The sequence below is a fragment of the Anabas testudineus genome, chromosome 19 (assembly GCF_900324465.2).
Source record: "Anabas testudineus chromosome 19, fAnaTes1.2, whole genome shotgun sequence".
In the NCBI taxonomy this organism is placed as follows: Eukaryota; Metazoa; Chordata; class Actinopteri; order Anabantiformes; family Anabantidae; genus Anabas; species Anabas testudineus.
The window spans coordinates 11,348,551-11,365,996 of NC_046628.1; the positions used below are offsets into that span (position 1 = coordinate 11,348,551).

The window sequence follows — 17,446 nt, forward strand, 5'->3', positions numbered from 1 at the left end:
TAGATGTTGCCTCTTTAGCAGCTGAGAAGTGTAGAGTATGGATCTCTGCCTTTTTGCAGATGATGCAGTTCTGTTTGTTCAATTCACCCATTACCACTTTTGCACAGTCTACAGCTGAATGTAAAAGCATTTGCCGTTGCTCATTATGTAGTTACTAGTAATACACCAAGTAAGAATAGGTATGTTTTAGGTAGCCATGAGTTTAAAAAAAAAAATGAAGAAAAAACATTTCTATCACTCACATGGGAAGACAGTATAACTATAATGGGTATGTAACTTTATTTTCTGAAACAGTTTCTACTTGAAAATATCTTTCATAATTAATACTTTATGGTGGAAAGTAACATTTAGATAAAATTAAAGCATTTGAATGTAACTGGAATTCAGAAGGCATTGTGAGGACAGGCTGTTTAGTAATTCATTGACATGACAAAGTATCATTTTAAGACATGTCATTTAAAGTGCAGTTCAAGTACAGCATACATTTGAACAAAACAAACAAGTTCCAACATAACAAATACTTTACAGTGGAAAGACCCACTGACCATTATAACAGAGATAGCTATTAAGAAAAGAAAAAAACAATTTAAGTCAAACTAGGGGAATTGATTCTGTTGTACTCTATGTTATTTCGGCCAATATCACCCTTACAAAAAAATACTTTCTTTTGCTTTCACAGCACTTCCTTCACATTTTACCAAAGATCACATAAATTTCAAAAATGAATGAGTTTTAACTACATGTTGGAAGTCATCCTGCCTGTAAAGGTAAGGCCACAGCACCAAAATTGATCATTAAAAATCTAATTAACAGCAAAGTGGAGAAACCTGAAAAAAATGTTAAGTATGATGTAAATATAATTTATTAGAACTCAGATCAAAACTTGGTCAATAGTTTAATGGGAAGCTATGTTATTTATGTCCTGACCTTGTCTGCATGCTCACTGATCTCAAACCTGGTGAACTAAATCAAGTCAGAGTCTTTCAATTCCACTCTTTCATTGTTGTTTTTCCCCCTCAAAGTAGTTCTTTGCAAGTTGTAGCATAAACCTAGGCATGAGTAGTAATGATATTCCACAAGTTACAAACAGAGTTAACTTGTAAGCAGATTTTTATTTTACAATTTTACTCTTGGTTTGTTGCTACCAAATATGACTTTGAATATGGTTCATGTTTGTATTTAGCTGTGTTTTGAACAAGTGATGGGTAAATTGAGATTTATTCCTGAAAGATCTTTGCCTTAGCGTTGTAGTTTGTGGATACCAAAAAATTAAGACCTTGGTTATGCATTTATATTTGTGTATTCTGGTTCATACAGGTATACTTTGCCAAAACTGTGAAACCCTGACATGTTAAATCCCCCAACACTAATACCAAAAACTAAACCAGAAATAGTTTGTACTGAATTTCTGATCGACTTTGTAAAGTGAGTAAAAACCAGCTAGAAGTTCAGTAATAAAAAAAGAAGAGTGAAATTTACCTAAACACACTGGAACAGTGGCTCGATTTGGTTTTTTGTAAACCTGTAAGTGTCTCAGCTGAACTTTCGTCTGCATTTTTACATTACATTGAGGACTGTGTATCTTGGCCCTGATTCATTACAGTTTAATTGATGTCGTATTACAGTATATTTCAGGCAAAATTTGAAAGCGTATTTAAAAAAAATAATAAAAAAAGGCAGCTGTAGTGACCAAGTGCTAGTGTGACAGATATATAAAGACCTCATTATAGGATTAAGGGACAGATAGAAGCACTTTTGAGGTTGCCTTCTTGTCCCTATGCCATGGGATGGTCCTGTTCAGGGGGCAACAGGTCTATACTGTATGATGCTATTGAAAGTAAGACATAAAAGTAACACATACAAACACATTCAGACGAACACACATCAGACATGTTACAATCTGTCTGAACTCTGCAAACAGACACATAGGACAACATCGATGGCAGGCACTGTTCACGAACATAGACACTCAGACAGCTTTAGAGGGGCACATACTTTTGTTTGTCTCGTGAGTCTCTGCTTTTGGTGCGGTTGGCGCGGTTGGTGGCTGGAATAGAGTGAACGGAGGAGCTCTTTTTACTGGAGGAATGGGACGAATGGGAAGAGTGGGAGAGGCTGGTTCGAGACTGGCCAGCGTTGTGGTCAAACTGCATCAGGCAGAATATCAGGTCTGAGGGCACCAGCTCAAATGCATATGGCGGATTGGTTATGACATACCTAGAGGAGAAAAGAAACAGATTGGAGGCTACTTCTAAATATAGCGTTGGTACAAGTATAAGGACATTTAAAGTCTCTACTCACCGTTTGGTACATTGGCTTTGAGTGTTTAGATGCGCATCTCGTAACCGATAGATGCCAAAACACAGCATGTTGTATGTTTTCAGAGCTTTACAAAACAGGTCACCATAACAACCGCCATCCTGCAAGACAGTGTTAACAACAATGTATAGTACACAGTGTGTAATTTTGCACTGCAGTTAATTTGACCAGTAGGTTCAATGTGTCAGTAGTAGGGTGGTTAGGATGGGGGCAGTTATTAATTGTGATGCACCCTATAGTCTTACGTAATCTATTCTTTCTGAGTATATACTTCTCCACAAGAATTTTTTTTTTTTAGACAGGAGTCACTGGTATTTAATGAAGTCAATTTTCTGATGTGCTTTACTTTGCTAGTCTGGCTTAAACCCTGTCTTGAGCATGAGCAGCACATTACAGCAGTAGCTGACCAAGTAAATCTTGGTGTCCATGATATTTGATACATATATAAGTAAAATATTATTAACACCTTTAATAAGTTAAGTTTTTAAATGGCTGGCCACATACAGTATTATATACGGTATGGCTGTGGAGTACTTTAATCTGTTTGACGCTGCTACGCTATACGGCCCATAAACTACCTGACTGTAGATTTAAACTGACAAATGACATCATACAGTATGAATATGAACTGTAATATTGCCCGTAGACTTAGGGCAACTGAGTTAACTCATTTCATGATCGTAGAACTCACCTATTTTTAGAGATACAAACCCTGTAACTCACAACCATCCCTTTTAGTCTAAATCCTTTCACTAAAGTCAGCTCCTAAAACACAACCAGACAAAGATGTCTAGTCCTTGGGTGACAAGACCAGTCACTTACCCCGAGGTCGGCAAAGGGCCCGTCGTACAAAGCCAGCTGTGCCACGCGACACCTGTCTCTGTTTGCCAGAGTCTGTGGTGTGCTGTAGCCGCCTCGTAAGGCATTCTCCTCCGCTAGTAGCCCCTCCAGCTCCGGCGTCGCCCCGCCTGTTACCAGCGTCCGGATCAAGGTGAGGATATTATCATTGAAGTATGTCTGAAAGAATATAGTTAGAGGGGGGTGAATCCTTAAGCAAACACCACCAAAGTCACAAGTGTATCTTCTCAGAGTGCCAGACATGTCGAATGGTGCTATCTAACCCTGCTCTGTCGCATCGCATTGCTCTGCACACTGAGTGAAAAGACAGGAGAATCCAATTACTGCAGGTTACATTTACTCCCATCAGACAGAGACACAGAGAAGCCATGTCTGTAGGTCCAGGCAATTTCTTACAGCTTAATTACATCTAAGCATGTGACCAAAAAAAAATCTGCTTTAAAAACCACGTTGAGCATGAAGGTAGACTCTAGTAGGGTGTAGTTTTAAATCATTTAATTCCAAGCTGTTATTGTTGGATTTATTAATAACAAGGGCAAAAGTCTGCCCTTTTTGTTCCACTGCAGTCTCTTGTCTCCCCCTGCTTGTATAGCACAGTGACATCTCCCTCGGCTGCCGACAGCGCTATTGACTAAGATGATGGATGAGAGCTGTCCATTAGGTAGCATTACCTTTGTCTACACTGGAGCGCACTTGAAGGCAGCTTTGTTCTAACCTCACTCAAACTGAAAGCCAGACAAATGAAGCCATCATACCTTGTACAAGTTCCAGTCTTGTCATCTATTGCTTTAACAGGAGTAGAGAGTGCGTATGTTTTTTTTGGGGGGGGTTACTCGGCTATCTCTTCTCCTATTAAAACACTTTTTTTTTTTTTTTTTGCATATTTCAAATTGCTGACAAATATTAAAAATCATTACTGGAAAAAAACATCAAAAGCTTTTTACATCTACTTATTTATCTGTAAGCTAAATCATTTTCGACTTACAGCACTCATTAAGGAATCCAGCACACTAACTGCGAAGGCCGTCCCACAGGCAAAAGGCTGAGTCAGGTATAACTCTGTGTCTGGGTCGTCGTCATCATCTTGATCCAGGAATTGAACGTTTGAATCATTCACTGTGAGGTTAAAACATGTACATTTCATTAGAATTTGTAATTCTACTTGTTTGTTAAATGCAGTCTAAAAGCAGATCTCATTGAGTTGTTCGTGCTTTTAAAAAGCAAGACTCAAGTACTTCAGCATTACATTAGACAAATACTTGGTTCATGTGGAAAAAGAGGACAAAAGTACAGTGGATGTGCACAACAGTCAGTAGCTGCAGATATGGACTGTATCAGAAATCTGTAAAATCTGAACCTAAGATAGTTCAACAAATTCTACTCGACTTGTTACTCAATTCTACTAAAATTATTTTTAGATCTGAATTTGGACAAAGAAGTTCTTTATTTTCAAGCAGCTGTAAGTATTTGTGGTCGGCCTTGTGGCCAACTTGCCTCTGCCACATTCCATATCCATGCCATTCATCCACACTCATGACACCATGCATATTGTCAACGCCCCAGGCCTTAATTCAAAGTCCTCCTGAGGTCAATATCAGTAACACCAATATGCCATTGTTTGTCTTGTAAATCCAAGACAGAACTTCCAATTACTTGTACTTGCATGTCAAAACAAATGAAAGCATCTCATTGCCCCAGAACCTTCTTTGAAGATGTCTTTGAGCACAAAAACACATGCAGTAGCTGGAAGAAAGTAATGATGTAAAATTTAGTTGGAGAACTGCTACTTCTGTGAGGACAGAAATGAATGTCAGTCATATCGACAGTGCTGAGATGAAAGAGGGGCACGGGCCAGAGAATGTGATCTGACAGAAGATGCTATGAAAACAGCCACAAGGACTTCTGAAGGATCAAAGGCCTTGTAATTCTTAGAAAAATAAAAGGGAAAATTTTGCTTTGAGATAAGGGGCCAAAACAAGACAGGCAATTTCAACCAGAACCAAGGGTAAAATGTGCTCAAAGTGATGCCATGGGAATGGACTGAGCCTCTTGTGCAGCGAGAGAAATCAAAAGAAAGCTGATATGGAGGCAGCAGCAGTTACAACACTGCAGTACAGGACAGAGGCACTTCTTACCCAGCTCAGTAATCATTTGTATGCTGGTCCCACTGCTTTTATCCTGACTGAATGAAATCACAGGCAGTTTTTTGCCTGGCTTTGCTAATGGTGCTAGACAAGTGTTAAGGAGAAACGGTTACTGGAGCATGTCAGCAAGGGACAACAAACACAAAAACTCCACTTTTCATACAGTTAATCAAGTGTTGAAAGTCTCTAGTTGCAGAAATTGTTTGCAGATTGTTTACAGTAGCAGTATTAATCATCTGATCCAGATATACAGGAGCAATCATACCTAGCTCTGTTATGATGGGAATATTTGCTCCAGTCGTGACAGAAGTCTGTCGTACTAATCCATGGACCGGGCTGTTTTCAGGAGAAGATCGATCCATCCCAGGGGGTGTGAAACCTAAATGGACACGTAACATTTGCTATGTTAATGACATATTATGTACTTCATCAAAGAGATATCAGCAGATATTAATTTTCATAGTGGGGCTATCTGATCTACTCTTCGCTACTGGTAAAGCATAAAGATGCTGAGTGTGGTGTTACTGTGGTCTTGACAAAGACAAATATTAGTCCATATATAATAGATGTGGCATACTGCTCATTTTGTTTCCTTTAGATTATGTGTGCATGGAGATGGAAACCTTTTACACACCCACACACACAAAAGCATGTACAGTATGGAGCCATGAAAGAGAAAATAAGTGACGCAAGATTGAATTCAAATTGACTTGACGTTCCTTGCTTTCCTCAGACTGACAAGTAAGCACATTAAATCAGTGATGCTGTATGTATTATACATAGGCTATGTTTTGACATCCATCACTTACTGCTGACTAAAGAAAATACAAGGTCATACATGTATTAGTGGAATAATGAAATTGGCAGGGTTTTTTCTCTCTCTCCTGAGGTCAAAATGTTTCTAAAAGCATTTATCACAATTCAAAAGTATAACTATTACCGAAGACCCTCTCAAGTATTCTGAGATACAGAGAAATAATAACGTGTAAGGCCTTTGTGCCAATGTTGTCCTTGTTGCCACCAATTAGGTTTGTGAAGAAACCAGTTGTTACAGTAACCTGAGGAATAGTCAGTAGGGTTTACTGTCAAACGCTGTGACACCAGGTCAGCCAGGCAGCACAGAGTGAGGGATATTCTCTGTGCCATGGCCCTGTCCCTTCCAGGCAGTGCAGTGAACTATGATAGGGCGCTCCTTACCTTGAGAGTTAGCCTGCAAGACCCCAATGCTGTCGTCAAACTGCATGGATTTGATGTTAAGTGACGCCAAGATGCATTCTTTGTCCTGCAGTGATGCATCATCAATATTGTTCTGATTGGCTGACAGAATGACACACATGTCGCAGAGGTTGATGTTGACAGCCCTCAGATCTGCCCGACTCAGCGGTGTGCCCTTTGAGAGGAAGCAAAGGAGAGAATTTGTTATTGCACCTACATGTCACAAGAGGTAATTACAAATGTGGCCAACTTGTTACATGTTACAGTAAATTATTATTCCAAATGAGTTACTTTGGCATACTCACTGGCAGGATGGAGATTTTTGGAAAGTTGTGAAGAGTGTCCCACTCCCGCTTCAAATACTCAAGTGAACCAACAAACACAATGTGCTTCAGCTCGTGGTAGTGAAAGTTGCTCGCTCTCAGAGGCATGACAAAGTTGCGGAGACCAATCAATGCTGATTTCACATCTCCAAATATGCACACGACAACGTGACCACTCAGAACAGTCATGGCTGCTTCACTCCGGGTCTAAGAGGAAAAGATAAAAAAGAAATGATGTTTATGACACAAGGTGACATAAATTAGCTCCTCTAGCCACTGTAGTGCTTTCTCCCCTTTCAGTTACCTGCTCCCCTAGTAAAATATATCCAGTTCATGACTTCAACGGACTATGAGAGTAATTTGAAAAATGGCATATGTATTACTACGAGAAATGTAATATGTACAGGGCCCACATATAGCAAATGACCTGTCAAACACCTCATTTCAGAGTGTTTAAGTGCCATGTCAACCTCTGATGGTGTTTTGTGACATGTCACATCTGTCACCAGAGAGAAGAGTGTCAGGGACAAATGATGTGTGCAGAGTAAAGGAGGAGAACCCACCAAGATGACCTTCTCGATGTCTTTGGACGGGCACCAGTGAAACATCCCAGTGGAGTCATATTTCTTTACGTTCTCGTCCATGCTCTCAATCTGGTCATTTCCTGGGATGAGCAGCGGGTCATGTCTAATCAAACAAAAAGACAAGATAGAGGGAATAAAAGAACAGCACCAGACCCTGCAAGTATGGATCAAATAGAGTAGTCCGTGACATTTGACTTGACTTGACCAAATTATAACAAGATAAACCCAGGAATGTAATTCACAGGAAGACGTTAGTAATCCTATGGAGCTTTGTACAGTAGCTCTTAATGATTTTATGGCTAAATCAACATTTAGACATTTCAACATTACAATAACTAAAAGAGATGACTTTAAAATAATAAAGTAATGAAACATACAAAATGATTTAATTGGCCGTCAACAGACCATCAAAATATTTAGATATGTAGCAACTCAAAAAAAAAAGAAAGAAAGTTGCTTTCTTCCATTTTCTCCTCTCTTTGCTCATACCTGTCAAAGGTTATCTGCAGATGTGCCAACAAAACTGCCATGTCATCAAGCAGAGTGACATCATCAGGGGCAGCCAGGCAGAAGGAGATGGCAGCAACACACTGTGTTGACTGGCATGAGCACGGAGATGCAATTACGCCCCCTTACTGCATACAGATTTTGACATAGTGTGCTGCGTGGTAAAAGCTTTAACAGACCAGACTTTAAATATTTCAGCAATTTGCCCAATCATATTTGCTTTCCAAAGTGAAGGGTATTAATGTTTAAACAGAGCAACAGAACTACATGAACTAATTTCCCTCAGCACAGTGGTGAGTTTAATGTTTCCCAACACTGACCACTACAGTGATCTCCAGACATCAGTACACATCTCCAAACCACACTTTGTGGTCAGACTAACACCATTTGTTTATACAAAGTTCCTTAGTTATCTATACTTTTGTTACCATATTCACCACTGCTCCCCCCAAAAAATAAAAACTATTTACTTAAAATAAGTAGATAAAAAAAACATAAAAGCTAAATATATTTAAACAAAATAGATGTACATATGTAATCCCACTGTATCTAATATTTTTCCCCAGCACAAAATGCACTCCTGTGCTTGCCAAAAAGGCAATTTTTAGTAATTTCTTATGGGTATGTTGAAAAATACCTCTTTTTTATTTTGCATTTTAATCTAGTCAGCTTTTAGCCTGAAACTGTAGTTCCATGCTGCTTTAAAGTATTACAGCTCCTGCAGTTCTGTTCTAATCAATTTAAAACATTTCCCATCTTCTGTACCATTTTCTTATCTGTCTATCATTGTTCAGGCACTGTAGTATGTCCCAGCATGCATTATGAAGAGAACATGCTGAACAGGTCCTCAATCTATCACAGGGATAACACACATATACGGTGCAAAATGCACACACATTTAGAGCTGCAGGCCTGATTTGAAGTACCAGCACTGTTTATCTCCATAATAACAAAAGGAAAACCTAAAAATTAAATTCACAATAACCCAATGCAAGCAAACATGATTCCCGTGGTAACTACAGCATCTGTGTCCTGACCAACACAATTCCCTTTGCACTAAACCGATTGTCAGATCACAGTTGAAGATGTTATCTTCTGAACACTAAGACAGCTGCCTTATGTCCCTGTCCAAAACCTTTTAAATACTTCAAGTTTTCTCCTCCGCAAGAGGAGCATCTTCTTTAATCCATGTGAGTACTTTAAAAGAATGCCACCTTAAGTAACATATTAAGTATGCATGAAAGTGTCAGCTGAAACTACCATCCCTTCGGCTCTAAGAGACTGAAGCCAAATAACCCCGCCTCTGGGCTTATATACCCTTAGGCAAGACCTGGATGTCCTTTCAAGAATGAAAGCAGTTAGAAAAGGAAATGTCTTTTCTGCTGTTTTTTACCACTCAGACACTAATCTATCAAAGCTATTTGAATATGAAATGACAGTGTGTGTTCAAATTCAATTCTGTGGTTTAAGGTATAGAAATATGTTAAGTACAAAACCTAACTTAGGAAATATCAAGTCTGTACTGATGTTGCAAATCATTTTCGATTAGTGGATCATTTTTCAATCAGCTGATAAAAAAGATAGATTAGGTTTTTAAGCTGCCAGAAAGTAGCAACAACTGCCCAAAACAAAGACCTTCAAAATACACTTAAGATTGATACATGATCATCTAAGCTATTAATTAAGTCTGTTTGTCCATGACACTGATCTTCTATAACTCTTGCTATACTCTACATCATTGGCTTGAGACTAAAATACCAGTTCAAATAAGAGTGAAAGCATTTAGTGGTTTTACACCTTGGCTAAATATTTCATCAGAAGTCGAATGTTTCACCACTCACTCAGTGGAGCCGCTGTCACTTCAGTTTGTCCTTGTGGAGATGACTGGTGAGGCAGAGCTCTGCCAGGATAGCTATCGCTCACTGTCAGCCATGACGGCCTGTCAGCATCCTGCACTGCCAATTGCCTCAGCAGTGCGGTAGCAGACATGACATATATGTCACGGCGTGGTCCATGTGACCAAATGCATTGTGACACCCCACAATTAGATGTGTCTTATGACCCATCAAGGAGCCCCTGGAAATGGTGTTAATTTCAGTGAGGTCGCTATTGCTAAGTTCTAGGCAGGACCTGTTAGTTTGTTGATATGTTCTGGAAAGAGGAGACAGATTTGCTTCCACAGCGGAACGCTTTCTTATTTTGTGTTTTCTTTCGAAAGCCAGGATGTCTGTGAGCACCATAATTCACTACTTAAGTCTTCAGGTGACACATTTGACAAGACTTCACACATCATAATCGCAAAACATAAGGCCAGGTGTCATCTAGAGGAACGTAATGACATTTGAGAAAGACATAAAGTAGACGCTAGACATGCCTATTAGGTAGATTTTCAAATTCAGCATCACTACACTGGCTTACTGGAACACCAGCAGTGAGGGCAGGCAAAGTCTTTGAAAGTCCTGCCCATCATGCAAACTGACAAAGGTTTGCACTTCAAAACCCACAGCCAATCTGTTGATCATTACTTATTTACAATGGCCTTGAGGCCGCACGTCCTGTAAAAACACATTTGATATAGTATACACCCAGATGTTTTTTTTTTTTTTCTCCGCTTGTTGCATCGAAGTACCCCTTAGGCTACCGTAGCGAATCCCTCTCCAGTGTGTAGCAGCAGACACTCTGGATGAAATAATATATCCACCTGTACAGTGTACTACCATGACAAGGAGATTGATTGGTGTGGTGGGCTGATGGCTAAAGCATTCGAAAAGCCCGGTATTGTTACCCAAGAGTTCGGAAATCACCTGGAGCGATTTAACTTTGGCAACACTCTGAACCCATTCAAACAAGGGTAAACACCCACCTGAATAATCAGAGGCCAAGGGGAAAATACTGAATTATTTGTATGAACATTCCTTTTAGATATAGTGCTATTTATATTTAACTACTCTATATTGCTGATTAATCTTGCATTTTGTAGTATTATTTTTATATATAGACATTTCTGTTTTTAATTTCTTACTAAATTAATAAGAGTCATATTATTAATTGGAACATAAAGTCATCTGTCACTTTTAATTAAATGTTATTTGAACAATTCTACTTTGTATACACCAAGTTGCAGAACTTCCCTTTTGCCTGCCTTCCTTATAACATGCACTTAATGACAATGATGATTACTATTATCATCCCTGTAATGGTCTCTTGTTGAATAATAGTTTTATCTCCAGTCAAAATCAATAAGAACAGGTTTAATTTTACAGGACAAGATAAAAGCAAGGTAGCATTTGAATTCCCCTTTCATTGTGATGATACATATCATCTGTGGCCTTATGTGCTGAAAAGAGCTCAGAGGGATCCGACAATAGATGAATAGCCTTGGGCTATCTATCCTTTAGAGCCTCTCTGACTGCCTGGTGCTGTCATTAGTGCTAGGCCTGTTTAAGAGCTGTAGTATGTGGGTGTTACATGAAACCTTGTGGCATACAGCCCTTCTGTATTTGACATGTTTTCATATTATATATTATTCTGTTCCGAGTACAGAAAACATTCTTTAGGATGTTTTCTATAGTATATTCTTTATTTTAGACTGACACATGATTTTAAGAGTTTTATAAATCAGAAAACTATGAGTCGCACAAACATTTTTTTGGAAAAGATGTTAATTTGTTTTATAAGGGTCAAATTATTGACAGGAATCAAGCAAAGAAAACATCTAAGGAGATTGTTAAACTACTAAAATTGGGTTAAGAACTGTACAATGAAAGGTCATTAGGTCTGATGAGTCCAGATTTAACATGTTCCAGAGTGATGGGAGCATCAGGGTAAGAAGAGAAGCAGGTGAAGTAATGCACCCAAAAATTAATGCAACTCTGGACCGGATTAAATGTTATGACATTGCAAAAGCATATCAAAACGATGCCACAGCAAATGTGTGATCGTAATCGTAATCAAAGCTAAAGGCGGTCCAATGAATAATTAGAGTGTGCGACTTTTTTTTGGACGAGCAAATGACTATGTCTGTAATTTGTGTCTCACTGTTTCACTATTTATCCAAGTAGCTACTTCAGTTTAAGGTAGGAGACCTCAGATTTATCCAGGGTGGTTTCACATCTCAGCTGACCTGAATAGTGTCCTTCGGTAGACAATGGAAGGCGAATTATGTCTCGATATATTAGCCACAAGTCTTACAACCTTTGCTACTCCAATTAAAGTAGGTCGTTAATTGTGTTCTAGGTTCTTAAGTGGTCTTCACTGACTGAATGCAGTCCCACTTAGTTCTATGTATCATTTTGGCATCTTAGAGTATATTGGTTTGGGTTTATGACTCGCAACACTCCTGTTTTGGTTTCAAGGTTTCATTTTGAAGACTTGGAAAAGAAATCACAAAGCAGCTGTGTTTTAGTTAGTCCTACCTCATTATCTTGGGTGAGGAGTTGGGAGAGTTCCTCGTGCCTCCATTACGTTGCTTCTTTTTGGGCGATAATGCAGACTGCTGGTCCTCTTCAACTGCGACAAAAGGCATCAGTATGAGGTGCGAAATAATTGGAAGATATTCAAAAATTCACACAGCAAAAGAACAACACAGCACAATCTGAGGTCAGTGAATTCAAAGAGATAACATGGTTACAGAGACACAGTGGAAAGTGAAGTTGGGTGAACAAGATGGAGTAGACAACAGAAAAACAGTCTAGTGTTTGCAGGGTGATGACAGGATAGGTTACTTATATTAGGATATAGCACATTATTTGCATGATTGTGTATGAAAATGCAAACATGCATTAAGTGCCATCATCAATCATCAAATCAACGGCTACAGTCTATAGGGAGGTTTTAGTCATCACACTCTAATCCAGAGATTTGCTGTAATTCACCTGTCAACTGCATAATTCAGATAATGTAGAAACACAAATACCTCAAACAGTGTCTTCTCTTTTGGCTCACACTGATCTCTTTTGATCAAGGAAATAACTTACAAATATCAAGCACCGGGCATAATTAAATAAGCCTCCAGTGAAACTAATGATTGCCTCATATCATTAGGATGGTGATTTACGGACATCTGAGATGCCCCTTGGACATTGCCTTTATCACTATATAAAACCACAGTAAGCTCCTCAAAGCAAACAAATTACAAGCTTTACCCTCAAGCAATCAGGAAAATACTTTTACTAATAGCTTATTTAATAGCTGAGAAAAACAACTGTAGTGCGTTGCAAAATAAAAAGGTGCAAGTATTTTGCATGGTCACCATTGTTAATAGTGGGAATAGCTTGTTACAGGTCATAGAAAATACACTTGAGTAGCTTTAAATGAAGGTTCAAGCTGTCAACAGGGTTTTCTAACAAAGAAACTCAAAGAGCTTTCATTAAAATTAATAAAGTCTCAAAAACCATGCTCCTTTGCAGATGAACACAGGATTTCAAGTAATGCTACCATGTCTAAGAGTGACACCATAATGGAAAATGTTGAAGTACAGGGGGCTTTCAGTCGAGAGGGACGCTCCAACACACTGGTCCTTCACATCTTGCTTGGCCTGTTCAATATTTAATGTTTCACAGCTGACAGCTGCACACATTGGGTCATTAGTAAGGAATGCTACACATGCAACCACTCCAGCCTGGCAAGCACATGCTCTGGTTGTGCTGTTGTTGAATACAAGCCTGCCAAACACGCCAGGGGGGAGGGGGAGGTGACCCTTACAGTGCCTTTGACTGAGTATGGCGTTATTGGCGTGACTGGGATGGTATCTGTATTTCACCGGCAGGCTACGTGCCCGCTGGAGCCGGCTAGCCTCTTCTACCACCCCTGGTAGCCGGCCCACCTGGCCCAGGTCCCTGGAGCCCATGAAGCTCAGCCTCAGAGAGGAGGGCTCGGCGGAGGGTAGCAGGCTTCCCTTGCGGTTGTTCACCAATGGGACCGACACAGCAGTGACTCCACTATAGGCCCCCCTACAGATTTCGCTGGCTGAGTTGTGGTTCAGTTTAGCTGACTTGTATTGATAAGATGAAGAGTGGATTAAGGGGCCATCGTTTACTGCTAAATAAAGAGGAGTCAAAGTCAGCATCCCAAGTTAAGCAACTGTTGGCACCATAATCCTTCATGTTTCAAGTGGGGGCAGAAATGTGGGAGCATAAAACTGAAACAATCTGCATGTCTACATACCACAGACGATAAGCAAGAAAGTGCTTGCTTTGTGATTTGAGCTGACTTTTTAATTCTTCCAAGTTAATCGCAAGATCGGATTTGATTTAAACTGACTTTAGTAAGACCTGCAGTGTGTGTGTTAATAAAACATCTTGTGACTCTTATAATAATTAAAGCACCGTCATTCGATTTTGGGGGTAATTCTTCTTGGCACAAGAATGCTAATAGTTGAATAATTAAAAAACTCATTTTTATTAAACACCACTTAACCACTTGGTATAGCCACCAATGAAATGTTGGATTTGACATATACTTCGCTATTTATGATAAACATGAATTAATAAATATGCTTTCAGGTGTTCCACTGATTGTTATGCCATAAGAACAAGGAGGTGACAGTGCAAATTAACAGCAACTAGATGCTGTATGCAGTTAATGTGTGGGGAGGGAGGAGTGTATTCTGTATCTGCTTGATTATTTGAAATGTGAAAGCTTAAAGTTCCTCTGGTGTTTGAATGGAGGGAAAACTGGTAAAATAAATAAAATAGACAAAAGAGGCAGAGGCACATTTTCCTTTTACAAAAAAAAATTTATGTCTGGGAGCAAAAACTGGAGAATAGAGATGATTATTTCAACAGTCAGCTGTCTAGCAGATTATCCTCCCTGCTCCAGACTTCCACTATTCATCTGCCCCATGTCAAACATGCACAGCACTTCTCCAGGACAACACATTGTGGCAGATTTTGCTGCCTATCACACATCCTGTTAAAGTGGATGGCCTACAAGGTTCACACTCCTCTAATGGCTCAGATAATACTATTAAATGTTACAATTTTCCTGCCTTTTGTCTATTCTCTAACTAAGTGTATATAATAAATCATATGTGCTGTCATTTTGCTTGTATATTATTTATATTAAATGCTTTAATGTGATTGATTGTGATTTAATTCCACATCCACAGTGAAGCGGTAGCACCATCTACCGCTGAGCTGCAACAGATACCAAACACACCACACAAAACAATTTCCTAATGCTTTACACATAAAATATAATGATGGATGATGACAGACTGGACAGAGCAATGAGCAGCAATCAGTGAAATAGATCAGGTTACACAGATCAACTAGTGAAAGGGGTAGAAACAAAAGACAAAAGGGAAAGATTGTAAATCAAAACTTACTTGATTTGATATATCCATTATAGCTATTTTTAGCTGAGAAAAATGCAGAGACAGATGAGAGGTTACAGAAAGAACAGGCTGTAATGAAAGCAAATAATAAAAGACACAAACTCAAGACTGAGAGGTTTCTCTTTAAGGCACTTTAAAAATATATGGATGTGCATTAAAGACAATATGGACAAAGCAATGAGAAATAAAACACAAGTCAGTTAGAAATATGATTTTCAGTAATGTGGTCAGTTAGCTTTAACAGTGCTTAATTGTCAGTGTAGGTTTGTCACCTGCCAAAACATTGATTTATTGTGCTAGATTGAAATAACGTTTAGGGCTGTAATAAATTACTATTTCTAATTATTTAGCTCATTATGAGGGATTAACTCTTTGGTCTTTGTGCATGAAAAATGTTCGTTACAATTTCCTAAATGTTAAACTCATGTCTTTATATTGCTCAAAGCTACTACCTGTGATAAATATTTAGATTATCCAGACTGGGATACTAGAACAAGGAGGCATTGGGTATTTTTGATGAAAAAATTAGTTTAAAACAAACTGATTATTAACAGAATTTCAGATTCTGTAGTGTGCCTCAGTGATTAAAGATTGTTTGAGCAGTATAAATGACTACATTTCAATGTAAATCTGGTACTTTCTACTATATACACTGAAATATAGCCATTAAAATGCTGTTGAAGCTGAAAATTTAAATCACATTTAACCTGGAAGTCAAAGTGTCTTTAAACGTGGAAATCAGCAGTGCTCCCTGGTTAGACCTGCAGCATTTAGTCCATAGGTAGAGCATGCGTGACTTAATATGTAACAATACTGGATTTGTGTAGTTGTGTGTCTATTTCTCCTCATCTTTCTCCAAAGTTGTTTCCTCATTCTTCTGCACTGCCTAATACAACCTGCACAGATGCATGGAACTTTCTGTGAGTCACTTTTTGGAGCCATGAGTCCCACACATGCTCATTAGTACCTTATTTCAAGCCCTTGCTTACAATAAAGGTCATGCATTGAGCTTAAGGCAGGACAGTGACAGCAATGTTCAAACAGAGACCTTGCTGGTCCTGGCATCTGTCGCCTGCAATCGGAGGGCGCGAGCAGAGTCACAGGACTAACAGGCTAGCATCTGTCCCACAACGAGAGAGGAGGAGAAGGGCGGGGGCACTCGGCTGCCTGGTGGTTAGGAACTGTCAGGCTGAGTTTCATGACAACCGGTAGCACTCCAAAAATGAAAATGCAAACATAATTTTCATGTCAGGCCGTATAAGGCTTCGCTCCGTGCGTCTCCCGCACCGTGTCGACAGCAACTCTGGAGCTTTGCTCAAGCTTAGCTAGCCAGGCGATGCTCGCAGCAAACAACCCTGGAAGACATGTTGAGGGGTGGAAACACCCAGACATGTTCAACTATACACAGAATAAATGGTCTTTGATCAAGAGACATTCACTAAAACTGTGTGACAGTTTACAATGTTTTCCAGCAAATTGTATCATTGCTCTGCAAACTCAGACACATTCTTTATGCCCTCTGTGATACATCAGTGCAATTTAACTTGCCCTCTGGCTTTAAAGGGAAATCACATTTAAATTAAGAAGTCATACGCAGTTCAACACAGTTCAGGTCAATTCACTAAAAGCCAACACAATACAGCCTTGTTCTGTTGTATTTTATTGGTCTATCACTATCCCATCATCTAATGTTCATTGTATTGTACAATTCCATCAACATTTGACTAAAAACTCCCTCAAAGTGAGAAACTCCAACCCACAGCTTCTCTGCTGGCACTGGTTTGTATTCTGAATATATTTTGGAGATTTTACCCTCAACGCTTGTTTGATCTTAATTTGATAACACCAGTACATTAACCTCAATATGCACTATCCCCAGAAAAATCCCCTCAGGTGTTCTCAAGACTGCCTTAATTATTGCTGGCTTTGCACACATACAAATATCTCAAATCCTATCCTGTTCACCCATTCCTGGAGGGTACACTAGTGAAATATTTGGATTAAATGGACCTCATTTGGATTCTTCCTGAAAGAATTAAATTACACTCTCCAGTGACATCATTACAGCATTTCTACACTGCCATCGAAACCGATAATTTGAGGAGATGGTTGTAAATTCTCTAATAGGATTCCCACGTTTGAGTGTGCATCAAGAGATTT

General features: G+C 39.1%; 1 protein-coding gene across 9 annotated transcripts in view; it reads right to left on the bottom strand.

The window, feature by feature from the left end:
• The window catches only part of LOC113156108 (calcium-activated potassium channel subunit alpha-1-like), a 74,621-nt gene that overhangs the window by 5,926 nt on the left and 51,249 nt on the right, over positions 1-17,446 (bottom strand). For 4 of the 9 annotated variants that reach the window (XM_026351007.1, XM_026351004.1, XM_026351012.1 and 1 more), the window contains 11 exons: positions 15,278-15,310; positions 12,366-12,459; positions 7,423-7,546; positions 6,842-7,066; positions 6,519-6,711; positions 5,587-5,700; positions 5,313-5,405; positions 4,163-4,293; positions 3,142-3,336; positions 2,302-2,420; positions 1,996-2,217 (listed from right to left, as the gene is read on the bottom strand). In XM_026351007.1, the coding sequence (XP_026206792.1) occupies positions 1,996-2,217; positions 2,302-2,420; positions 3,142-3,336; positions 4,163-4,293; positions 5,313-5,405; positions 5,587-5,700; positions 6,519-6,711; positions 6,842-7,066; positions 7,423-7,546; positions 12,366-12,459; positions 15,278-15,310 (1,543 nt within the window). The remainder of the gene's footprint in view (positions 1-1,995; positions 2,218-2,301; positions 2,421-3,141; positions 3,337-4,162; positions 4,294-5,312; positions 5,406-5,586; positions 5,701-6,518; positions 6,712-6,841; positions 7,067-7,422; positions 7,547-12,365; positions 12,460-15,277; positions 15,311-17,446) is intronic. The other 5 variants (XM_026351011.1, XM_026351010.1, XM_026351013.1 and 2 more) reach the window with 3 other exon arrangements.